The sequence below is a fragment of the Biomphalaria glabrata genome, chromosome 7 (genome assembly GCF_947242115.1).
Source record: "Biomphalaria glabrata chromosome 7, xgBioGlab47.1, whole genome shotgun sequence".
Classification (NCBI taxonomy): Eukaryota; Metazoa; Mollusca; class Gastropoda; family Planorbidae; genus Biomphalaria; species Biomphalaria glabrata.
The window spans coordinates 18,599,883-18,626,094 of NC_074717.1; the positions used below are offsets into that span (position 1 = coordinate 18,599,883).

The following is a 26,212-nucleotide window of genomic DNA, read 5'->3' on the forward strand; positions in this document are numbered from 1 at the left end:
GCTGAGAGGAGTGAACGGAAATAAAGTTGTACGCAGACGCGGTTCTTTGTAAACAAATAAAAGTTTGAAAGTAAAATGTCATCAATGATAGAAGAAATAATACAATCTATAATTGCAAGATGTAGAGCATCGACTATTAAAGAAACGTTTTTGCGATGGGGACGTTTTAATAGTTCACAGTTAAACAACCAGATTTTCTCAGGACCTAAAAAACAAATTTATACCAAAATACTTAAACTTGTTCAGGTAGACCTCATACTTATACTAGATTTTTCTACTGACTAGACGTCACTAGATCATGAGTAGATCATAGATCTATAGATCTAGTTAAATAGTAGTTAAAAGTTATGACTTAGACTTATGACAAGTTATGATAGACTTATCATTATCATGACATGATTTTGATACTAACTAAGACTAAGTAACTGACTGAGTTCTGTCAGTTCTGACTCTTACTCATACTACTAATAGTAATAGTAATACAGTTATACAGTCTTGAGTCTAATACAGTAATTTTACTGGATCTAGTACTTGTACTCATACTCTTCTAAGTTAAGACTCATATACTAGTACTTGTAGTCATACTCTTCTATGTCATGTAACTAAGTACTAGTCTAGTACTAGTACTAGAGATTATAGTAGAGTACTAGATTTATAACTAGACTAGATCTACTAATAAATAATACTAATATACTCATAACATAATTGACATAATTATAATATTATATAGATCTAGTACTAACCGCAGTCAGTGTAGTCGTAGATTCTTGATCTAGATAGAATTAGATTATTGATTATAGGCAATTTCTTTACAAGGTATCCAGACACTGGAAATATTTTATTTTACCACATTTTGAAAGAATTTAGATTTTCTTCTTTCAGACCAATCTTTGCTGCAGAGAAGCTTTTTTTGCGTCATGTACAATAATAATCACTAATAAGACATTTTAAAGATTTTTTTCAGGCAGATAATCCTAATTAGTCATTGAACTTGTTTCTAATATAAATGCTGGGTTATTGAGACTGTTGAATAGCTGTTGTAAGATAAAGCTATTTATTCTGGTGCTTGAAGTTGTTTTAGAACGCAAACAGTTGTTGTGAAGTAGGGCACAAAGCATCAAGAATTTAATAATTTTTATCAGCATAGTTAAAACTTTCCTTTTAAAAACACACTCGGCCTTTTATGCCCCTGATTTCATTCTTTGAATTTAGGCCTACATAAGTAACGGAACCTAGCTAGTCGTTAGTGACTATAACAGTAGCTTTTGATCTGCCACAGAAAGATATGTTCTGCAAGTCAGGGAACATCAGTTTGATTCCCTTTATCATGCTAAGAGAGAGATTAAGCTCAACCAATATTTCAGTAGCTTTTGATCTGCCACAGAAAGATACGTTCTGCAAGTCAGGGAACATCAGTTTGATTCCCTTTATCATGCTAAGAGAGAGATTAAGCTCAACCAATTTTTCTTCTATTAAAACCTCTGCCCTTCTCATCTCAAAAGAACCCTCTCCTGAATTTGGTGGTTAACAAAATATTGAATCTAGATTTAGAAAAGATCTAGATCTGTATGCAACTTGATTAACAGTTGATTGGTTTTTAATGTGCATAGGGCTATTTAAAGGTATTTTAACAATCCCAATGAATTGTAAGCTCTATCGTAAAAGTGAGACCTATACAAAGTTAGAATAGCCATAAAAAATCTCTTTGTAGTATGGCAGAAATTGCTGCTTTTGAGTGGATCTAGGTCTAGTTACAGATGTATAGAGCCTTGAGCAAATAGACCTAGTCAGTAGTCTACATCTATAATTAGATGTACCCTGATCTAGATTAGTTCTAAATCTAAGTCTAGTACACACCTGGTCACATTTTGATATAGATTGGAATTAGATCTATATCTTAATCTAGAATTTAGTAAAATAGAGATATATTTAAATCTAGATCTAGATCTTAATTCTAAATCTAGATTTACCTAAATTCTATTATAGATGCCTGATATTGTAAAATATCTGTATTTCTAGATCCATTGTAGATGAATTAGAATTAATCTATCAATTAATTCCCATTCAGTATGAAGACGTCATGTGAAATAAAACATAGAAAGGAAGTCTGCTTTATTTAGATCAGTAAAATCGAGTAAACATTTAAATGTTTGTGCATCAGCGCGTGCGAAAAATAAAAAGCCATATTATCTCGTAGTAGATCTAATAGGAATAGTCCATTTCCAGGCATTGAGGTACTGATCTATATTTATGATTAGCAATAACTACTTTTTTTTTCTATTCTTTTTTTTTTTGGCTTTAGAGGGGGAAATGCGTATTTCAGATTATAAACCGTACTCGCGTATTTTTATGTCCGTTTGCGTAAAAATATGCAAGATGCATATTAGTAGGCAACTCTGCTATAAACAAAACTACTTTTAAAGAATTAGATGTTACTGATCCAGCTAACCAAACCATTACATACATCTGGTTAAAGTATAATTTCTTTAGTAATGAAAATTTCAATTCTTTTGAATGAATTTTCTGTTTTAGCTATTATGGAATGTGGAATACACTAGAGGCATTATGATCATAAAATCATTGCCAAGTGACAAGAACGGCATCATTCTAACATATTCTAGAAATGACAAAAACTAAAAGTTCAAACATTTTGACAAAGGTACAAAATGTCATGCCGTGCTTTGAAATCAATTTCTTTTCACAAGTGAAGTCTCCCACTATAATCTAAAGCTTCTTCCCTGTTCTGAATTGTAGTTGTATTTTATACACAACATTGCAATAATATGCCATGCAAAAGTTCTTTTTATTGAGCGACAGAATGTCAGTGCTCTTCAGCAATTGTTAAATTGGTTCAGAAATGCATAAAAAGAAGCATGAAAACTTGAAAAGGTTCCTTCTCAAAGAAGTAAGCATGCAACTCACTATTTGGATGACACAGGTTCATTAGGAAAAGGATGTAGCTGTGACCATTGTAAACTTTAAAAAAAATTGTGCTGAAGAATGAGTATTTCAGAGCGAGAAGCCGCCTATTTGACAGGTTAATGCTTTCAGATGAATCACACAGAAACATGGTCTATCTTGGAAAAGAGATAGTCTTTGTATTTTGACTCTATTTCTGTCAGAAAATCTTTTGGAAGTTATGTAGTTTAATATTTGTAATTTGATGAAATTTACAATACTGAACACAATCATCATCACATGGTCCAGATCCAACACCTTACCACAGTGAAAAATGCAATGAAGCGTGATACCTGGTTCCATTAGACTATACAACTTTTTGAATAATTCTTGCTGACAGCCATACTGCTGGCTCCATCAATAGTCACTCCGGCTAATTTTCCCCAAGAAAAAGAAAGATCCAATAGCCACTCTTCTGTTGTTTTGAAATAGCTGTTGATACCATGAATAAAACCATCCGTTGAATTCTTCTTCTTCTTCATCGTTCTCATTGTTATGTTGGAGTGTTCATATGACTAGACCAATACATGAGATGAACTGCGCAGTGGTTTCCAAATCAGGGAGCTCTCCATATAGTTTTCTTTCTATTGGGGTGATTTGGGGCCAATGTCTTATACGGGCCTCTTGGTAGAGAGAGTAGTTTTGGAGGACGTGGTCGGCATTTTCTGGTGATACTCCACATGGGCAGATTTCACTGGTTCCAATTTTGAGCTTCCGGAACATGTGTTGTCGCATTCTGTTGTGTCCGGTCCTGAGTCGAAAGATTAGACGTTGGTCTTGTCGGGATAGCTTATAGTAAGCATCATCTTTCTTGTGATTTGGATGGGAGCTCGTCCATTTCTCATTTATTTTATCTACAATTAATTTCTTCATTTCTTCTGGATAGAGAGCAGAGTTTACTTGTGAGTTTGTTCTCCCACTCTTGGCGAGTGTGTCAGCCTTCTCATTTCCTGCTAGTTGTATGTGAGCTGGTATCCATTGAATGACAGTTTTTTTGCTGTTGTGGTTGAGCTTTGTGAGTGCTGTTCTGAGGTTTTTAATATAAGGGGAATCAGAGTTTTGCAGGCTTTGGAGGGTTGTTTTTGCGTCTGTTAGAAAGACAATCTGACTGTGAGGGGAACTTGGATGATTTGCTAGCATGGTAGCAGCTAGTGCTAGTGCTTCCCTTTCTGCTCTGTGACTGTCAGTTGCAAAGGATTTTTCTAGTTTTCCTCCATCTGGCCATTCGATAAGTATTCCAGCTCCTCCATTTGTGGTGGCTTTATGGGATTAGCCATCCGTGTAAACTCTGATCCACTGATTGCTAGGGTAATTGGTATGTAGAAAACAGTTCACTATTTCCTTGAGCTCTGTTGGTCTGTAATCAGATTTTCTTTTTATGTTTTCAATATGGTCCCTTATAGTAGGAAGAGGGCTTTCGTCCCAGGGTAGAGATTCATTATAGTGTATCGAGGATTCCAGAGTAATTTTTTCAAGTTGGTGTTTCTTTTTTAGGTTTAGAGATTCCTGTATGAAATTGGTCCTTTTGAGACGGTTTTTTGTGCCAGTTTTGTGGATTTTTGTTCTGAGTTGGTGCCTCTCCAAGGTTTCCAATTTTGTGAATTGGGAAAGGATTTTTATTTCTCTTCTTTCATCCAGAGAGATCAGGGCAGCGGTTTCCTCCATAGCTCTTATGGGTGTTGTTTTGATTGCTCCTGTCATTATCCTTAGACCAATATTTTGACCAATATTTTGAACCTTGTCTATTTTTCTAAGGTTGGTTTGGGCTGCTGAGCCCCATGCTGTGGCACCATATTCTAGTACAGGTCTTACATAACTGGTATAGGTCTTTTTCAGGATGTTGTGATTTACTCCCCAATCTGTGCCAGCTAATTTTTTCAAGAGGGATAGTCTCTGGATGCCTTTACTCTGTGTTTTATCTATTTGGTTTTTCCAGGTTAGTCTCGGGTCATAGGTGACTCCAAGATAAGTAGGGCTGTCATTTTTTTCTAAAGCTTCCTTATCTAATGTTAATTTTATTGTTTGTTGTTTTGTTGACAGTGAGAATATGGTATATGTTGTCTTTTTTGTGTTAATGGACATGCCCCAGTCTTTGGACCAATTATTGAGTTTATCAAGAGCATCTTGTAATTGAAATTTCGATGTTCCTACATATTCTTCTGTGCTAATTAAGGCCGTTGAATGATATTAGATATGTCAGTGGACTGGTCAGTAGTGAAAAAACCCATTTTGAAATATACAGCTTTGTCTCCTATTGGATTGGAGATTGTCACCCATATCTTCCAATAGTGTTACACACAAAAAAAAGGCTTCAACTGCATTCTTCTTTTTAAAATACATTTCTCCCATTACAAGAAAATTTTTATGCATTTGCCATCACAAATTAAGGGAGGCTTGTATATGAATATTGAAAAGAAATGTCAATTAGAGACATTTTTGTAGATATAAAAATTTATATTTTATTTGTATCTTTGAGTCTGTTGTTCCCTATTTCTGAACTTTAGTTTTTATTCAGATCTAAAATGGTATGTTCAATTCATGTTTTTATGACACATAGCTCTAAAAGGTGAATGACATAAAGCAAGATGGTTAGTTTTGTACTTTATATATAGTCTATACAAATTTTATTTTTTTAAAATATATTTATTTATGCTTGAAAGCTGAAAAAAATTATTTGTTCTATACTAAATATTAAGAAATAAAAAAGAATTATGATTCAGTAACACATTTTAAATTATTTATTAAAACTTCAACACATATGTTGTTGTTTTTTAAGTCCATTAATGTGTCACAATCTGAGATGGTGCTATGATGTCACGTTGAAGATTATCTTGATCTATATAGCACAATCAATGATCGTGGTTGCCGAGGATTTAGAAATCATCAGTTGTTAAGATGATCATTTAGAAGTTGCTAGTTGATAAGATGATCATCTAGAAGTTGCCAGTTGATAAGAGGATCATCTAGAAGTTGATAGTTGATAAGAGGATCATCTAGAAGTTGCTAGTCGACAAGACGATCTAAGTATATTATTATATATTCAATGAAGAAACTTCTCTTTGTCTAAAACAAATACTTTAATTCAAAACTTGGAAAAGCTATTCACAAATAATTACAATGGTTATATGCACTTGAATATATATTTCTATTAAATAAATGATCTACACAATAATATAATTTATGTCTTCTTCCTTTGAGTTCTAACACGAGACTCTAGTACCTCTTATCTCTAACACGTTCCGCTCGACACTGCCGGTAATATCTCCAAGCTTACAGAGCTTTGGGCGTTTTGCCATGTGACTAAATATCTCTTTGCCACTTGGTTAAAATCGGACCAATAAATGCAGCTCAATGTACAATAATTAATATTTCAAACCAATCACATTTATTTCAAAACATAATTTTGTTGCATGATGGAAATTCCCGAGGTAGCTAAAATTCTGGCTGGCAGACCTTGTGCTAAATATAGATACAGTGTACGTGACAAATGAATATTGCTATTAATTGTGCTGAGAAATATTAAGAAGTAAAACATTCAAATTGTTGTTGAGTGTTAAATGCTACAGCTCTAACATACAAGATAAGAATTCTAGGATATTTTGTTTTTGCAAAGGAAATGTTATAAGTGTGCAGAATGTTGATATGCTATTGATGTTCACTTAACATAAACTAAAGTTGTAAGTTAGTAATAAAAAAAGTTGATTTGAGAACAGTCTTTGGGCCATGGTTATAATCAAGTTAATGTCTACCCATATATATTATGAATTTTTTCTAAATTTAAGGTATTTTAATATTCTTTTTATTGTGTCAATCAGGAGAGCAATTTGAATGAAGAAATTATAGGTGATCTTGAACTTGTCTGTGAGTACATTATATCAGTGTTTATTATTATGTTTAATATGTTTACTTTTGAATGAAACTTGATATAATTTGCTATTTAAATTAAATACTTAGAAAATGTATGTCAATGAAAGGTAACATACACCAAAGCTTCTAAAGCACATTTATTGAAGACAAATTGTTTTATTGTTGTTATTAATCCATTGGGGTAATGGTATGGGAAACAATAGCGTAGTTAATGATTAAACAATAGCCTTGAGACTATAGCACATAGTTAGCAGTGTTGTATTCTTTTGACAAGAAATATTGACAATAAATAAGTTTTAGTAAATTAATTTTATTGACATTCATTGATTTGTATAAGAGAAATTAATACTCTTCTTAAGTGTTGTTTTTTTGTTTTGTGCTAGATATGCAGTTACATTCCAGAAAAAAACAGTGGAAAGTGTATAAACTATCAGGTAATTTTATTGGTTTCAATGAATTAAATACAGGTATTGATCAACTTAACTTATATTATTTTTTAAGCTAAAATATTCCTTAAAAAAATTAATTACGTCCTACGCTTATCCATGTGTTAATCTTGTCAATTAAAGTCTTAAACTCTACCAAGTCATTGATTGTTTGGGATGATTTGACTTCACAAACACAATCTCTAGCCACAACTGGTATTTTCTACAAATGAATTTCTTTTTGTATGCGCCTGTATTTTGTATGTTTTGCAGTTGTCAAACCAGTTGTATTACTAATGTAATACTTGACTTAAACGAAACAAATGTAAAAATAAGAAACATATTGGTGCAGAGACAATACAAATAACATGAAAATTTCATATTCTATTGAAAAGAAAATAATGCTAAATATCTGTCGTGAAAGAAAAAATGATAAAATAGGGCCTAAAGATTTTTTAAAACATGATTTCACAGTACTTTACATACCCGTATGGCCTACTCAACTTACAATATCTATTCAATAGCACAATATTTGCAATGATTACTATGACATTAGGACCATAAAAAGATCATTCAAATGGATGAGCTGATTTTCTCCCAGTATTACTTATTTATTACTTTATAAACTTCATTTATCTATTGATTGCAAAACACTTGTCTACTTGGTCTACTCTTCTAATAAAATCTTTGCTAACAAGTTGTAAACTTATTTCTGTGAACATTCTGATTTTAACAGAAAGAGGCATCTTTGTTTTTACTTTGAACTTTTTGTATTTTGTTCATTTGTTACAATTATTATCAGTAATCTTCATGTATATCTTATAAAAAAAAAGTAATGCTAAAATATCTATGTATTTTTTTTAATCACAAAGGTAACAATTTGCACCTGAACTCTGACCCCAGAACTTTAAGAGCAAAAGTTTTGAGAAATTTACAATTAGACTGGAGGGATGGACAAGTGGTGAGATTTAAGTATTCTCTTTGTTCTGTCTTTCATGTGTAGATTTTAAAAGCTAAAAAACAATATTGAAAATATGGTCCATATGGAAAGATACAGGCCAGAGTCCTCCATGGGCTGTAAGACCACTGGGATAGCTAGATCCCATGCTTTGTCATGTAAAAGTCAAATCCTCTTCAGTCCTATAAACTTTTACAATATTTTATGGTGAGGCTGATAATTTTAAACATTGTCATTGTGTATCTATTATTAGACTAAACCTCTATGTAACTCTTATTGCATAATTATCAATAAAGAATTCAAACATCTTGAACTTCATATTATTTAGTTTCTATTTAATGTAAACATTCCAAGAAAAGTTATGAATGATGCAAACTTGAACAATAAACTATCAATCTAGAACCATAGGTTCAAAAGTCAATATTTTTAGTGCCTCATTTAAAGAAGAAGATACTTTTTTTATGTGTCCCTCTAAAAGTTTAAATAAATTCTCTTCGACCTTCAAACATCAGTTTCTTTTCTTAGCATGGCATTTCAAGAGATGCAGTATGACTTGATATGTGTCTTGGTGATAACAGAATCTTTTTCTTTTCTTTATTGTCTAGTTTGGGAACATGGGTTTATTTGCTGGTGGAGTGTGGCTGCGAATGCACATGAGCTCAATTAAAGGAAGCAGGAGGACGTCCTACAACCACAACAGTTCAGTGTTTGTTGTCACCTTCCCTGGATCCCCTTATTTTATTCTGAGTAAAGCAGGAGTCAAACATGTTCAGCTTGTCACTAAGGTAGGCAGCTTATGTCATTGAACTAGGCATGCTTACTAGGATAATCTTCATCAGGGAGTGACTTTGAAGAGAGTTGAAGTTCTCCCTCTGTCTCAGTCAATACTGTTAATATTCTGTTGTTATATATCCAATATGAGCAAAATAATTACAGATGCCTTGCCTTGAATCTTAAAACTGAGTTGAAGATGAACTGTTGATCTTTTCAGAAAACTTTATTTTCTTGCACCAAATAAAGAAAAGGATCATGGCATATTTATTAAGTTTGAATTACTGATTTGTCAATGCTTGAAATATTTTTTTTTTTTTTTTGCAAAGATCAAAACTGTTTGCCCCCACTACTTAATTACTTTCTATTTTCTAGTTCTGTACTTGACCATTTTCTGTCTTTCCTAGTTTATTTGTGTTCTTTATGGTTTCTTATTGAAAATTTTAAAGAATGAAAAGAAATATTACTCTGCACAATTACAGGCTATTACTACAGCTACAAATGCTGAGGGTTTAGTAGACATCCAACTCAGTGGTCACCATTTGGCATCATTGGCTGATATTGTTTTAAAAGGCAATGGACAGGTCAGTTAGTTATCTATTTGTGTGTCATTGCATGGTCATGATAAATTCATACTGTTAAGTTTGGGATTGTAAAATATACTGTTGCTCAAAATTTCATAACAAGGAAGTGACCTGAATGAAGTCATCAATGTATATTATTATATCTGATTTAATCCACAGATTCAGTCAACAGTGTATAGAGAACAGGAAGAAGAGGAAAACCCATTTGTTGACAAAGGAAGTAGAAAAAGAAAAGGTATATTCAGTTTAGCATTGTGCTGGCTTCAAAGAAAAGAAACACCAAATTAAAATAATTGTTATAAAATATATGCGAAATACCACTCATCTTTATGAAATCTTTTAAATTACAAAGCGGATTTACATGAAATTTTGTACACAGATTTTTCTAACAGTCTTGCCTCTTATGTGAAAATTTAAAATGGTTTTGATACACAATCTTGAAACAGAAATTTTAGAAAATATGCAAGCCTTTTATTACCATTTGTGATAATTTTGCGTTATTTTCCCAAAATATCTGCAGTCTATATATAATTTCTATATACACATTTTTAATCACACAAAATATTTCTTCCTTCTTTTCTTAAGCATTGGTGCATAATTTGACATTGTAGACACTTTATAGAAATAATTATTAATATTTCTTCTCTTCCAACATTAGAGGTGAAAGTACATGTGGGAAAGGGTTACAATGTGGGAGATAGAAAAGAAAACAGAATACTAGAATTCACTGGCTAATATTATGTATGTTGGGAATGTTATAATTTGTTGTTCCAATTGGAAGTGCAAAAAGGGGGGAGGGGGTGATGTTCCAGACAATATAAAAAATTAATTAGTTTAATGCATCGAAGACTGAATATGAGGGATACTAGAATTCATGGTTCAAGAGTATGTGTGGGAAGTATTAAATATTAGGCTTTAATTAGGCTAACCTTTTTCTCTTCACCAATTGGCTGACATAAGAGAGATGGGGGGTCATGTTTGAATTTTCAATCAATATGTTTTGGGAGATCTTTGAATTTTCAATCAATATGTTTTGGGAGATCTTTGAATTTTCAAAAAAGAGTAGGCCTTTAGTGTAATAAATCAGGGAACGAATCAATGAGCCTAGCCAGTTGGTAAAGCTAGTTTATATATAACAACATACAAATAATTCTGTCTCCAGTTATTCTTTGTTTTCACTTTTCAAAGCTTGGAATTTTTTTCTTTTTTTTTTCTTTTAGCTCCTGAAGAAGATACAGGAGATCTAAATGATATCAATGATGAGGACAGCGAAGAGAAAGAATTTAGAAAATCAAAATTGGTAAAACTCTTTGGCACAGAATCCCAACCAGTCCTTGAGAAGCTGGATTACAAGGTGAGCAGTCAAGGGATGACATTCTAATATTAAAGAAAGAATCTAGCATGTAAAGCAACAAATATCTACATTTGTAGAACCATCCACAGTTGTAAAAGCCATTTGTTCTGTGCTCTTACACTATATAGCCATTGACATTTTGTTTTCTAGATCAATGCTAAGACAAAGACAAACAGACACAAACACTCTTTTGTACCCCTGGCAATCAAATCATTAAATAGAAATAATTTGATATAATTTTTTTTCGTATGTAAATTATGAGTGAGTCAGGTATGGATGTACATATTTCTTCATAGTTACTATGTTCTGTTTGGTGTAATGCACTAATTGTAAGACAAATTTCCTCACGGACAATAAAGATTATTATTATATGTCACTTAGTATTGCATTAAGTTCTGTGACATTTCCCACTTTGTCATTTTCACACCAGCTCATCATTATCACATTTACAGAGTAACCAAGCTTTCATTGGATGTTGCATTTTATACAGTTCCTTAAGTTTGGTCAAGATATTTTTCTTCCTAAATAGAAATCCTCCTTGAACATTCTGTTTGACAGTCTCTTTTCAATGTTTTTTTTCTTTATGACTCTTTGATTCCCCAAAGGATTGTCTGCAATATAAACAAGTGCATTAGTTTCTGATGCTTACAATCTGTTTCTTGTCACTTATCTCATCTGCCCCTTGACTTTCGTCATAGGGTGCTGTAACCGTGCATAACTAAATCCCTCAATTTTTCCTGGTCAGCAGCTTTTCTTAGTAGGATATCAAGAGAGAGGTCGGTCTATTCTTTTACATTGTTCTTTCAGCTTTTTTTTGGACAATCCTTTCTTTATGCTCCCTCCATTGTACCTTGAAGGACGACTTTTGACAGTGAGTCATATCTTACAATATGACCAGCTCAGCTTTCGCCAGAATGTTGACTTGTAAAAGTACAAACTCATTAGTCATATTTTCCTGGTATCTGATACCCAGCATTTTTTTTGTAGCATTTACTCTCAAAGGTTTGAATTCTCCTTTGAGCCTCAGCGTTCAGTATATAACTTTCACAACCATATAGGAGTACAGAGACTACTAGCGAAGAATACAGCTTTAATTATACTTGGAAGCTGATATTACTCTTCCAGATTTTCCAGTTTGCTCATGGCAATGGATGCCAATCCTCAATGGGTTTATATCTCTTTATTGATCCTCCATCTTTAGTTATGTTTGACTCTAGTTAGATATTTAAATGTCAAATTTTTCTAATGTTTGACCATTCAACTGTATGCAAGATCTCCACCACATACAATTTTTTTCTTTTTTTTTCTGCATCAGAAATATGTTCAATAGAACTGTGGAGATAATACATCCTTGCTGCTCTCCTACAAGTACTGAGCTATTTGCATTATGGTGCAGGGCTTTGGTAACATCAATAATGTTATGTTCCTATCTATGTTGAACTTCCTCATCACTTGCTAACAATCTGTTGTTAAATATTTGTTCAACAGTGCTTCTTCCAGCTCTAACCCTGCCTGTTCTTAAGTAAGGACCTCCTCAGCTTTTCTCTTGAGTGTGTTGAGAATTATCCTTAGCATTATCTTTCTTAGATAACTGATTAGACATATCATTCTATAGTTTTGGCATTGTCTCAAAGTTTCCTTTCTTGGGCAGTTGAATACTAGACTGAAAAAAAAATTGTCAGGTAAGTAACATTGGTGTTTATAATTGAAACAGAAACTGAATCGATTGTACTTTCGTTTTAAGAGCAATTTAATATTGATGTGTATGGTACATTTATTTCATCCATATAGCTTGTTCCATACTAACTTGCCACTTGTGTTTATCTTCACATATGAAAAACTTGCCACTTGTGTTTATCTTCACATATGTATTAACTTCATAACATTCTTTAAAATATTCATCTATAAATTAAATGTTTTGAGTTACTTGAATTTTATTTATGTTACAGTTAAATGTAAAGTTCCATGGGAAACCAGTGATGGATACAATGTGTAAATCCAGTGTTGAGGTCAAAGGTCAGTCTGTATTAGATGGAATCTATGAACTAGCCAAGTGTGGTGTTCTCAAGTTCCCACTGCCAGCCCACTTAACCACAGTGGCCAGCAGTGCACAGCGCAACAGCTTCACAATACAAGCTAGGAACAAATGAATTCTGTGTCTGATAGCAATGTAATAATTATTTATTATAACTTACTTAGGTCCTCCCACCATTTGGCACTTTGTCTCCTCAAAGATGTCACTGGCAATGTCTGAAGCCTCTTATAATAGCTTACATTATGATTTCTTAGTCAAAACTTAAGAAATAAATGATGTTCTTTCAGTATTTTTTTAGGAAGTATTTTAAAACAGCTTTGTTTGTATATGTATATATTTGTATTAATTTTTTTTTTTTAATGTACATTTGACCAATTATAAAAAAGGTGTCTAAATTAAATATATGTATTGTATTTTGATCAATGGAGGATTTATTTTATGAATACTCAAGATTGAATAAAATATTCAACTAGTAAGTAGTATTGGATAGTTTGAATAATAGAATACTATGTACATACATTTTGAGAATCATCTCTTCTCTCAGTACATTACACAAAAACAAAGAAACAAAAAAAAGTTTTATTAAAATGTTTATTACGGTTGAGTTGTTTTCATTGTTGGTCTAGTAAAAAAAAAGAAAAAGGCCAAAACATACAGATGAGCAGGTTACAAAAGTACAACAAAGAATACAGTGTGTCATGGTGGTGGAGATGTAGTGTTTGATTCATCCAGTCAATATCTTAATTGCACACAAACAAGATCTTGATTTAGGATAACATTCAACCAGTTAATGCACCTTTGATTACCAAAGAAAAAGATTAACTAAGTAAAAAAGTAGTTTCTGTGTTTTAATTAGTTTATTTCTGTGAACTAAACCTGCGACTCTTTCTTATGATTCTTATTCTACTTGTAGATCTATGACTTTCACACAATATTTGAAAATTATTGAACTGCTTGATGTGTCTGCCAACTGCACCCATTTAACCCTAATCATATATGCACAGTATTGACAAAGTGTTCAGTATAAATTTAATGTTCATCAATAAATTATTCTTTAATTAGATTAAATGTGTGACTTAACCAAAACCTAAATGTTGACAAGGTTAAAGATAAAAAAAAAAAGAAAAAAATTGTAAAATTGTCACATCCTCACCACTGATGAAAGTGCTTGCATCTTAGTACATATAGATTAAAACTTGTTAAATCTAGATATAAGTATTGGCATATAGCGTTTTTGTTCTATGAGTTTCTTTATACATATACACTCATAAGTATGCTAGTATCTATGTACAAAGTGACATACACACAAATACAAACTGAATATTAAGTAGACATTATAAATTAGGTCACACAATAACACCCTAGTCTTCATACCATAAGAGTGGCACATGTACCCAGCAACTAGATTCTTCTGGATTCTAAGTCAGAGAAATGTGTGGCTCATTTAGGAAGACCACTTTAACAACAGGCTTTTTTAAACGTGTATGTACAGCCCTTTATCTGGGGTAGGCTAAGTCTAGAACTTAGTCTTACATAGATCTGTATGTACAGCCCTTTATCTGGGGTAGGCTGTGTATGTACAGCCCTTTATCTGGGGTAGGCTAAGTCTAGAACTTAGTCTTACATAGATCTACAATGTGTGCTCTTTTTTAATTCTAATAAGTTTTAATAAAAACAACATAATATCAAATGAAGTTTCCTTTCTGATGTTGCACTGTTCCAATAAATGGCATCTGATGGGAGTTACTACTAGTGACCATCAATTTATTCATTTCAACATAAGCAAGAAATGTATTTAATCCTTTTTTTCAAAATAGGCATGTACTTCAAAAATGAAAACAAAACAGTGTTGCCTTTGTTGACCCCATTTAAACTCAGTAAGATATCACCTGTGATTTACACACACAAAAAAAAGACATAAAACATGTTCACAATAAAAAACAAATGCTGTCCATGCAAATATAGAAGCTTCAAGCACAAGGATTACTATTTACAATGACACAAACATTGAATACAGCCAGAAAGAATGCATAGCACTGAAGAAATCAAAATCTTGAGTCCGAAAGAAATTGTTGAAATGTTTCTATTGGTGATCCAATGGTTGAGATGTCATTAAGTATTTTAATTCATAACTAATAAGAGTCAAATGAATTTTGGACATCTTCACAGATTCAAATAAATTTAATGAACACAATTTGGAAAAAAAAACATTCTTCAATAGTGCTAAACACATTGAGAAAATGAACAAATTTTAAAGGTCAAAGGTACATGTTTTCAAGTGTTTTCATCCTACCAAAAATATAATTATGGAAAATAATCAGTCCAAAGCTACTCCATTGTTGTCTATTCTCAACCTTACACTGCAAATCAAAATCACTGCTTACAGTAATGACCTGCTTGTAGAAGATTGATTTATTAAATTCCCAGAAGTGGAATTGATTTCAGCCTTAAAGGACACAAAGTTAGCAACTCTAAAAGTAATATATTAGTTATCTAATTATACAAATTTAGAATTAAGATTTAATATCTTGCTTTGGGATTAGATTTAGCTTTTTCCAAAAATTTTCAGTAGGTACAGCACTAGTTGAATAATACATTCCAGACTGCACATAGAAACAATGAGCCTTATAAAATAGTTTAACATCATAAAATAAAATAGATAAATATATACATTAGTCACTGTAGCACCTTTTCAATTATTTTGGCCAAATTTATCTCAAATCAGGAATATAACTATGAAACATAAAGAGAATGCCTACAACAGACAAATAATTATACTAAGCAAATTTAAATCTGAGACATTTGTTGTAATAAAGATGCTCCTGCTACAGTCTAATAGCAAATGTGTAAAATTAATATTTGCATATCAATGTCTTCATTCACATTGGTTTGATGTAATAATATAGTCACTATTTTTTGTTCAGGATTTTAAAAAAGGAAACATATCTAATCTATTTACATATAAAACAACCATCTCAGAAAGTAACGCAGAAGTACAAATTAAAAATGTTAACAAGAACTTGATTTAAAAAAATAATGTGCACAAATCAAATGAGTAATAACATGCTAATAGTGAGGACAAATCAAAAGGTTTTAATTGAAACAAAACACAGACCAGAATAATTAGGGTCAGTGCCATGAACACATGTGTCAGTATTATGTGGGAATAATATACAATGCCATACTGCTGCTCAACACATATTCAGTGATGAGTTGCAAATGTTTCATTGAACAATTTCATAACAATACATGAACAGATCCTTCTGAGAGAGAGTCCCTTCTTTTCTAAGTACTTCAGTATTTATACATGTTATTCCCAGACACTATTGGGCTTAGCATTATGTTTACACTGAATTATATTGTATGAAATAATTGGTCTAAAAACATACATAACTACTCCCATAAAAACATTTTGTTATTCTGACAAAAAAAAAAGTAACACCCAATAATTCCGTACAAAATAAATAAATTTCTAGAAATAAAGTTAATTTCACAATATATAAGAAAAAAAGACCAATTTTTAGCAAATGATAAAATTATATTCAAGTCGACTTCTTATTGACAATACAAGTGAAACATACATTTGAAATAAATAAAGCAAAATAATTTGTATACTCCTAAAATAAACAATTTCATAAATGACTTGGACGAAGATTGTTTTTGTGAGTAGCTTTGTGCACACACATTTGGTACAGTAGTAAAAAAAAAGTTCTAAGTAGTTCAAATGGCCCCACTTGACTTGAGTAGATATTTATGTTGTCTTAGAATAGTCCTTTCTTGGCTTTTTTACTGGGAATAATGAAAACATTAGACAAGAATTATAATGACCATCATGAAGTATGAATTACTATATTACTAAATAGGAAATTACTATAGCAATCTGGACAGGTGTTGTTTTTTTTTAAACTGAATTATCTCAAGTTTCTCTAATGATGATGTGATCAATTGTAATCAACACTAAATGAATGTACCAGTACTTCAGTCCAACAAGGCAGTCATGTCCTTAATACTAAGCTCTATCTTACCTATAATGGCCATCACTCTAAGACTTTAAATTAAATATATATTGCCTTTATCATTGAGTGATAACTTGTAAAAGAATGTGATGTATCAATAACCAAATAGTAACAGTTATGATTGTTTCAACAAAGGACTAAACAAAACCTATAAACAAGATACCAGTCTATACATAATCTCAAACTTGTAATTAAGTTTTTGTTGTTTTTTCATTCAATCTTTTATTTCTGTATTTATATAAATATAATACTAGTTAAAGAAAAGATGTTAGAGTACAATGTTGACACTATTAGCTGGTTTATGTCAATGATAATCATAGAACTTAAGGAGTTAGGAACAATGATTTGATACACTGTTGTCATAAGATGCTCATTGTTCATTCACTATGTTTGACTACAAGGAATTCTTTTTCACCATGTTGGGATTGGATGTTATATTTACAGAGTCGTAGGGCCTAAGTGTTGTATCACATGGAAGCATCAAACAGAAAGGATGAGGATGAGCAAAAGTACATTAACGTAACTCACAAAATGTCCAGTCTAAAGAAAACTAGTACATTAACGTAACTCACAAAATGTCCAGTCTAAAGAAAACTAGTACATTAACGTAACTCACAAAATGTCCAGTCTAAAGAAAGCTAGTACATTAACGTAACTCACAAAATGTCCAGTCTAAAGAAAGCTAGTACATTAACGTAACTCACAAAATGTCCAGTCTAAAGAAAGCTAGTACATTAACATAACTCACAAAATGTCCAGTCTAAAGAAAGCTACTGTCAAGTTTCCTTTTAAAACCTAAACGTGCAGTCAAGTTTCCTTTCAAGACCCCAATGGACAGAGCAGGTGAAGAAGAATTCACTTGTTTTTATAGTTGAGAATGGCCACTTGACTTTCCCTAACAAATGTGAGCTACTTATTTGAACTGGGTCTATTCACATATTTCCCTCTTTACCCAAAATTAAAAAGCCTGTCTCCATTGGGTAATGAAATCAAGACAATTGAGTTCAGCAATCAACCCAAAAAAAAAGGAACAATGTTGCTTGAACAAATGTAGTGAGCATATTGAAGTAAACCTAAGGCAACAAGACTTTCACTAGAAGGTAAGATGGCCAGTGTCAATCTAGGAAGCTAAGGAACCAAGAGAGAACAATGAAGCTGATAATACAGAGCTTTTTTTTTTTTTTGTTCTAAAGTTTGTAGCACATCCCACAATGCAGCATCAGCACAAAGAGCTTATGAACATGGCAAACAGTGATACAATGTGATGTCATACTGACAACTAGAAACATTAGGACAATGATGAGTCACTAAGTGCAAATAAAAATAATTTATCTAATCAGATCTTTGGTTCTAATGAGACACAGACTAAGAGATGGTGTTCAGTTTGTGCTCAAATGAACTGACAATGCTGAATATTAAAATACAAGTAATATGAACAGAGCTTCAAACAGAAAGTCAAGAAAAATACATTCCTACAAATAGATCATACAATAATTAGAAAAAAGAAAATTCAATAAAAACTACTAGATATACACTAGTTTAATGTCAACACAAGATATACTGAAGCATTCCATTGGGTTATTTTAAGACTTTGATACTACAGGATCCTATGTTTATATATACAATGTTAATCAAAGATTAATTATTGATATTAATAATGATGTCTGTTTTTAATCTTAAGACTTTTACAATATTTCAACATGGAAACAATGTGACAAGCACCCATCAGATAAAATCAGGAAGTCTTCTGTAGCAAGTCCAAGTGTGAAAATGAGATCACACAGAAATAGGCCCACTTTTGTGTGTGTAGGCCTTCTGTTTTATCTGATGGACTTCAATCTTGATTCTTTTCTATATTTGTAAGACATACACTTTCATTCATCAAGGCCATTCATTGTTCATAAATATAGGTTATAAAAAGTTTCATATATAAAAAAATAGAACAAAACAAAAACCATTTGAAAGGAAAATGAACTAGTGAACAGACTTGTTAAATGTTAAGAAACAATTAAAACAAAGAAATTAAGAGTTTGTAGGAATACCTTCAGTGACATCCACTTCCTGCCTTTAGTGTTGGGGGAGCTGAACAGAGAGTCAAGTCAGACATACACTCATTAAATCTAGGACTAACTACAAGAACATTATATAATCTATAAAGTCAGAAATGAAGGAAGCTGACAGCCTACTGAATTGGTTTCAACTTCCCAATAGGACATGAAAAGGTAGCTGTAAAGCTTTGGGTTGACAACCTAAAACACAACTAGCAAGAAGCCACTAATGTGTGCTCACTTTAACCTAGACCAAACTCTAGAAAGAGAGAGAAAACTTCTAGGCTGATTACTAAGTCTACTTACTCTTTCTGGTTCTCTAGAGAGCGCCTCCTCTCTCCCCACTGTTCCTCCCATGCAGCCTTTTCTTTTTCAAACTCTTTCCACTTCTCATCCAACTCTTTCTGTTGTTGTTCTAAACTCTTCTTCATTTGTTCCGATCTTTTTTGAAGCTGAAACACAGATAAGGCCAATAAGCTAGAGACACAACATGTGAATAAGCACTGAATAACTACCAATTTAGATCTAAACATTGCCTAGTCAGTGTTGGCTACAGAACATAAGGTTATGATATAGTCTGGTAAGATGATACTCTCATCATGTATTCATGAATCAACACAAAACCTTACATCTGCTTCAGAATCCTTCAGTTTTTGTCGTTTTTCTTTGACTTTCATTTCAAAGACTTGTTCCATTTCAGCCTCCATCTTCTTCATCTTGGCATTGTGCTCTGCCCTCTCTTCAGCCATCTGACTTAAAGGATCCCTAGACAACAGCATCATAGATTACAATTGGCATTATTAAATAGAAATGGAATTCACACAACACAACACATTTTATACAACACTGGTTTATGAAACCGTAACACATAAATTAATAATTTAATTTTATAAATCTGTCTATTGATTTTTAAAACTATAAGATGCACTGAAGTCTTACATTCATGATAGACATTAGCTTAAAATATAGGTTAGTGATACACTGAGGCAGAAGTGTAGAGTAGTTATATATAGTTAATTTACTATCATCATTTTTAGTAAATGAACAGATTATTTACAAAGATGACTTACTTAGTTAAAGAGCCTGGCTTAACTTTATTTCCTTCTGATGTTGAAGGAGCCAGTTTGTTGTAGCGGAAGTTTTCATAGTGGACATTGTTGGTCACATCCTTTAAGTCTTGCATGTGAGTCCTGGTTGGGACAAAGACATGGGCACCACATATTTACACCAGATTTTCAACTCTTTCACAAAATCTATTTCAAACATTAAGACATCTAAAGACCAGGAGATAAAAAAACAACAACACCACAACATTTGTATTTCTTTACTACTCAGATTGAAAATGTCAAGGATCTAGTCGTATGTTCACCAAACATAACCAGATCAACTCAGTTCATAGTTTTCCACTCAACAATGCAGACATCCCAAAAATTTGTTTTGGTTCTATGCTGTTCTTACTACACTGAAATAGTTCACGTTTTGGCATTATGCTAAAATTTAGTTTTTATAATCTTTTCATCTTGAAATATCTTTGACCTTATGTCTTTAACAAATCATCATAAGAGCTGATTGTATTAAATTTTTTGTTTGTGTAATGAAATGTTCATAAGTTTTTTTGAAAATCTCATTTTCAGTATCTGATACACCTAGGACATCCAGATTTAGTGCCCCAGAAAAAAAAAAAGATATAAATGACATTGTTTTCAAATCATATAACTTTTTATAATTAAATTCAATCAGGTTTCATAACTTCAGCAAGATTTATTTATAACATGTTTGTAAATCAGACTTCTAGCCTAACGCTAACAATACGCAATATAAAGTGACCAGGAATTGTTCCATTCATTTACTTTTTTTAAATAAAAAAAAACATACAAAAGTGCTACTTAAGCTATTAAAAACAAATTCTCCAAATCTGAATTATAACCAATGAGTACTATGTAATGTTTACCTAATGACCATATTCCTGAGTGCTATGAAATCATTGTGGTCTAAATTCTCCACCTCAACTACACCCCATGGATACTGACGACCTCTGACCTTTTTGCCACCAATGTCTATCACTTTGTCACTGCCGACTACCGCAAAAGGTACCCGATCCTGGTAGACAAAGTTCATACATTAAGTTCATGGAAATTCTTTGCTATGTGAATGTGTCTTCATAAACAAAAAAAAACCCTAAAGAAACTAAATATATATAAACTAAATAAAACAGAGAATGTAACAGCCTTGTAGGTGGACACTGAAGCTCAGTCACATAAGCTCAAAGCTAAATTGCAGGATAATTGAGATCTCATTTGTTTATTGATTATTACAAACTGTCTTTTGAATTTTTATCTTAAAATTTTTTAATATGTATGATTCTATGTGCAGTATGCATAAATAGTTTTTAAAATACTTTTAAATAGCTTTTGAACCAATGACCATATTTGAAACATGACGAAAATTAGACTATACAATAGCATACTAGAGAATAATTTATTTCTTTTTACAAGTAAAATTGACTATGTATTTCATTTTTAAAACATGTTTATAGAGAACTAGAAATAGCCTTTGCAACTATTGCAAGCTAGATGAAGTTTACTGGGGAAAAAAATTGCATTATCATATTTAGATTTTTGAGTTAATGTTTTTTTTAAAAAATGGTTTATGTATATGCATCAGTAATTTAAAAAAACAATAGGGTTCACTTCTTTTTTTTTTTTAGAAGACTTTCAGAAGACCAAAAGTAGTTATGGCACTTATACCAAGGCCCTTATATCAAGCAAGATGCAGGTGATCTTGAAAACAGATTTTCAATTCTGATTTTTGTGATATTTCCATGTCAGACAATACAAAACCAAATAGTGAGAGACTTCTCTGGGGAGGAAGGAAGTGCTCAACTGGTTGTCCAATAGTACATTTGCATGAGAAGTAAACACTAAGCTGAGAAGTAAATATGGCCAAAGACTACTTGAAGGTGTCCAAAAGCTATTGGCTAGAGACTCAAAATAAGCTTGAATATCAAATGTGATTTTTAATGAGTAGAAATAGGTAGATTAAAAAAAAAATTATTGTAATCTAAGTCATCCATGGAACAGTGTGTGATAAGAAGAGCCTATGTACTACATACAAAACTGGATGCACATTATACAAACATGATGTCTATAAATGTGAATTAAAGAAATTATTGATTCTCATGGACTAAATGGAATGTCTACTTTCATCAGAATTGTATTCACAAAAATATTTTAATTCATCAATGATAAGTCATTAATGATAGGAAATTTGACACCTTTATGTTTTATCACATTTAAATTTCATTTAAATTATTTCTATCTATAACACTACTTCATAAAAATACTTTCTTGTAAATACTTTTATTTTGTTCCTACCATTTAGAAAAGCAGCTACAGCTTTAAGCATACTGAGGTTTATGTCAACAAATGTTTTTGTAAGAGTAAATTCGGTCACATTTTTCTTTCAACTACTACTGATCTATTCATGTCTCTCTTTCTAAGTTTTCCAATCAGAGGTCTGCTAATCCTTCTTACCCGAAGTTTTTTCTGTATTTTCATCTCTTCTTCATCGTCACAGTCAGGGAATTCATAAATTCTAATCTTGTGTTGAGCTATTTCATTGAGTATCTGACAATTAAAATTCAATCACATAATTGTAATACTAGTCAACAAAAGATTGAAAACAAAATATGATAAATGCACTACATTAATTGTAGCCTATAAAAATTAAAAAAATTCTACTCTATCAAGTGAAATAACTTACAGTTTTCTTAAACTCTCGACAAACTTCAGGCGTTAGTGTATCAGCTTTGGCAATAAGGGGGATGATGTTGACTTTATCATGCAAGCGTTTCATGAACTCAACATCCAGAGGCTTTAACCTGTAACATATTGGAATAGAAACAATGATAAAGGTGTAGGGAATTACAATAGTACTAGAGAGGACATTTTTAAATCTGTATTACTACACAGCGATAAAACAAACAAACAAACAAACAAAAAAAGAGGGACATCTTTTTTTTTCTATATTTATGTGGGGCAAGATGCATGGGAGAAAATATCTATTCTAATCCTTTTGATTTATTTATCATTTTTAGGATGTTTTAGGATGATTTCTATGAAAGGGAATATGGAACCAAATAAAACGAATAGTTGTGAAAACAGGTCAATCCAACACAATATGTCAATTATGATTTGGCAGCAGAAATGAACATCTTCATCCAACTATATTGAAACATTAGATGTAGAACAGCATTCAGACTAACATTAACAAACACTTAACCAGGGTAAAGAAAAAAAAACATTACTCTTATTGTTTTGCATATAATTGCAATAAAAATAAAACAATTGAAATATACCCATGTCCAGTAGGTGCAATAAAATATAGACAACAATGGACCCTTGTGTCAGCACATGCTGTACGATTGACTCGAGATTCTGCATTTAAATATTCCTCGTATTTGCTATCTATAAAGTCTGTTATCGGCAACCAGCTGCAAAAAAATTCAAAAGGTCAAAAATATTAATATTGTTATATTTAAATATTGCAACAAAAGTACAAATCTTATGGATGATTTTACAAACAATAATCTACTGGATCATTTCATAATAATGTAATAATGCACCATTAATTAAATTCTTATACAAATAAAACATAACCACTGCATTTATCAATTGTGTATAACCTACCAGTTGCTATTGTCTACTGCATCACCGAATCCTGGAGTATCAACTACCAACAGTCTGAGCTGTACACCATTTTCTTTGAGGGTCACTTGTGTTGTGTTTACCTATAAAACAGTCAGTATGTATTCAGTTCAACAATTCAACCTCAAGTCCAAATTATGTTAGAATGAAACAACACAACAAATACAATCCCTACATCAAAATATGTTATGGTAGAATACATGATTGCAATAATAGAACAAATCTAATAATCCAGAGATGAAATTATGGATTTAATATAAATATTTCTATCATGGTGTAACATGTGCATTTGTTTTAGCAAACTTCTAAGAATTGCTTTGATCAGTCTGCTGTACTCTGGGCCTGTTTTAAAACTATATGACCCAAACTTACAAGATTTAATGGCTGCACCTTAGATTTCCTCATATTAAAATATCTATTTTCTCTCTTTAAATGTCATTTTCATATGCTGTCATTTTATTAGCTACAAGCATATCCATTTTTCGTTGTTTCAGCAATGAGCTTTACTTTAGTATTTACAGTTACATAGTATAATTTCAGTCACTGAAAATACTCGTAACAGTAATAGTTGATAATACAAGGTTGAGATAAGTCGCCATCACAAGCGGCTAAAAGCACTAAAGAGAACAATGGAGCAAGTCTCCAATTGTATACAAAGAAATAAACTTTGACTATCGATGTAGACTGGAATGTCATTTATCAATGACCACGGTTTGTGGGATGTAATTAGTCACAGGTCAGTTTGGAAACTCTGGGAAATAGGTGAGAGCTAAAGAGAAGATAGAATGTAGCTGAGATTTTAAAAACAATTAATGACTAGAAACAAGGTTTACACATAGAAAAAAATCTTAGTAACACCAAGCATTTTAAACTACATATGGGCAGTCTCTATGCCCTCTATTATGCTTATAAACAAATCAACCATCTAACAAGGTTACAAAAGACAGTTTGTGTGAAAACACAAACTCAAAATTGGCCCCCGAAGTGGTCCACCCAGGCAGGCTTCAATATTTTCACAAAGAACATCCGAATGAAATTATATCAAAGACAAATGAGAGATAAGAATGGAGAATGAAGGTTAACAGATCTTGTGTAGTGCCCCAACGATCCCGCAGATCAATGGATAGGTGAAAGTGAATGTAAAGTTAGATGTGAACCTGGCCTAACTAGTTACCCTTTCAGACCTTGTGGTCTATAGGGCAGATGATGTAAAGTTCATCTGTTTTGTGGCCTACGGTTAACGAGGGTGTCATGTAGCCCAGCACAACGACCAACCGCCTTTACTTTTCCTCAACTAATGTCAGGTACCCATTAGAGCTGAGTGGACTCAGAGGTGCCCAAAGATTCCAAAGTTGAAAATCCCAGTCTTCACCAGGATTCGAGCCTGGAACCCCCGGTTCGGAAGCCAAGCGCTTTACCGCTCAGCCACCGTGCCTCCCCTGGCCTAACTGATGTCATACTTGATCTAATTGTTTTTAAAAGGCTCAATCTCTTATTCGAATCCTCAAAAAAAAATTTAGAAAAATAATTTCTGCAATAAAAAAAAGTTCAGAAAAATGAAGTTTACAAGATTACTATTCGTTTTAAATTAGGTCTAACTAACATACTAATTAGCTTTCTCTCTTTAGAAAACTGCTTGCATAACTGATTTTAAAAATTAGATTTTCGCTTTCAGAAAAAAAAAAGTAGCCGTTGCATCAGAACTTTGAATGGTCTAAAACAGTGTTTCTCAAACTGTGTGCCGCGGCACACTAGTGTGCCGCCGAAGATTTGCAGGTGTGCCGCGGAAGTTTTCAGAACGCCACACATGCAGCGTTACACAGGTTTGTCTACTATTAAATTTTCATTTTACGTTGCGATGACATCTCCACTTGCAACGACCAGTAATAGCAGTGAAGCGTTCCATTATGACGGAAAGGGCTGTTAGCTATTCAGGTTATGGAAGTTTACACCATACATATATTATTATAATGACTCAAATGTAGGCCGCCTGTGCTGATGCATAGCAGTTTTTGAATTGGTAATGATAATAAGCGATGTGTTTCATGTAAATTGTTTAGGTTTATGCTAATAATAACAAATTATTACTAAGCCTTATTCATTGTTATCCATGAAGAAATACGTTAGCAAGAAGGAAACTGCGAAAGTGCTCAATGAAAAGCAAGGAACCAAACGAAGGCACAAAGAACATTACATCGGATATAGTTTCATATCTTCGGGACCTGAAGATGCTCCATTGCCATTCTGTCTGATCTGAAATGCAACTCTGTCGAATGAGGCGCTTGTTCCAAGCAAATTGAAAAGACACTTAGAAACAAAACATCCAGCTGTAAAAGCGCAACCAAAGGAATACTTCGAAAACATCAGGACTCAACAAAATAAACAAGCTAAGAACCTTACGAACTACCTAAAGCTGCCAGAAAAGGGATCGATTGCAAGTCGTAAGGTTGCTCAATTATTAGCAAAACGCAAGAAAGCACACATGGAGGC

At 32.4% G+C, this 26,212-nt stretch overlaps 2 protein-coding genes across 14 annotated transcripts in view; one reads left to right on the forward strand and one right to left on the reverse strand.

The window, feature by feature from the left end:
• The first annotated feature begins 16 nt into the window (after positions 1–16).
• LOC106059700 (centromere protein N-like) lies at positions 17–13,249 on the forward strand. 2 transcript variants are annotated; one of them, XM_056036552.1, is made up of 9 exons: positions 17–246; positions 6,774–6,819; positions 7,209–7,259; positions 8,123–8,211; positions 8,814–8,993; positions 9,462–9,563; positions 9,723–9,798; positions 10,784–10,917; positions 12,233–12,827. In XM_056036552.1, exons 1-9 carry the CDS (start codon positions 76–78, stop codon positions 12,245–12,247), a joined length of 864 nt encoding a protein of 287 aa, XP_055892527.1. In that variant the 5' UTR covers positions 17–75; the 3' UTR covers positions 12,248–12,827. The 2 variants fall into 2 exon arrangements, with proteins under 2 accessions (XP_055892527.1, XP_013072841.2); XM_013217387.2 differs by lacking the exon at positions 12,233–12,827 and adding an exon at positions 12,867–13,249 and having other exon boundaries at positions 18–246.
• A 280-nt stretch (positions 13,250–13,529) lies between these two features.
• The window catches only part of LOC106059698 (septin-7-like), a 43,042-nt gene continuing 30,359 nt past the window's right edge, over positions 13,530–26,212 (reverse strand). For 11 of the 12 annotated variants that reach the window (XM_056036546.1, XM_056036548.1, XM_056036545.1 and 8 more), the window contains 10 exons: positions 23,705–23,805; positions 23,374–23,508; positions 22,779–22,896; positions 22,550–22,642; positions 20,968–21,116; positions 20,087–20,206; positions 19,646–19,781; positions 19,323–19,468; positions 19,011–19,050; positions 13,530–16,741 (listed from right to left, as the gene is read on the reverse strand). In XM_056036546.1, the coding sequence (XP_055892521.1) occupies positions 16,739–16,741; positions 19,011–19,050; positions 19,323–19,468; positions 19,646–19,781; positions 20,087–20,206; positions 20,968–21,116; positions 22,550–22,642; positions 22,779–22,896; positions 23,374–23,508; positions 23,705–23,805 (1,041 nt within the window). In that variant the 3' untranslated portion in view covers positions 13,530–16,738. The remainder of the gene's footprint in view (positions 16,742–19,010; positions 19,051–19,322; positions 19,469–19,645; positions 19,782–20,086; positions 20,207–20,967; positions 21,117–22,549; positions 22,643–22,778; positions 22,897–23,373; positions 23,509–23,704; positions 23,806–26,212) is intronic. The other variant, XM_056036547.1, reaches the window with a different exon arrangement.

What these genes read in the sequence shown, in the direction of transcription:
- LOC106059700 (XM_013217387.2), top strand. Translation starts at nt 76, where the DNA reads ATGTCATCAATGATAGAAGAAATAATACAATCTATAATTGCAAGATGT. An exon ending in AAATACTTAAACTTGTTCAG is followed by an intron (nt 247 to 6,773) that starts GTAGACCTCATA and finishes TGTGTCAATCAG; the next exon opens with GAGAGCAATTTGAATGAAGA. An exon ending in TTGAGAAGCTGGATTACAAG is followed by an intron (nt 10,918 to 12,866) that starts GTGAGCAGTCAA and finishes TTTATGTTACAG; the next exon opens with TTAAATGTAAAGTTCCATGG.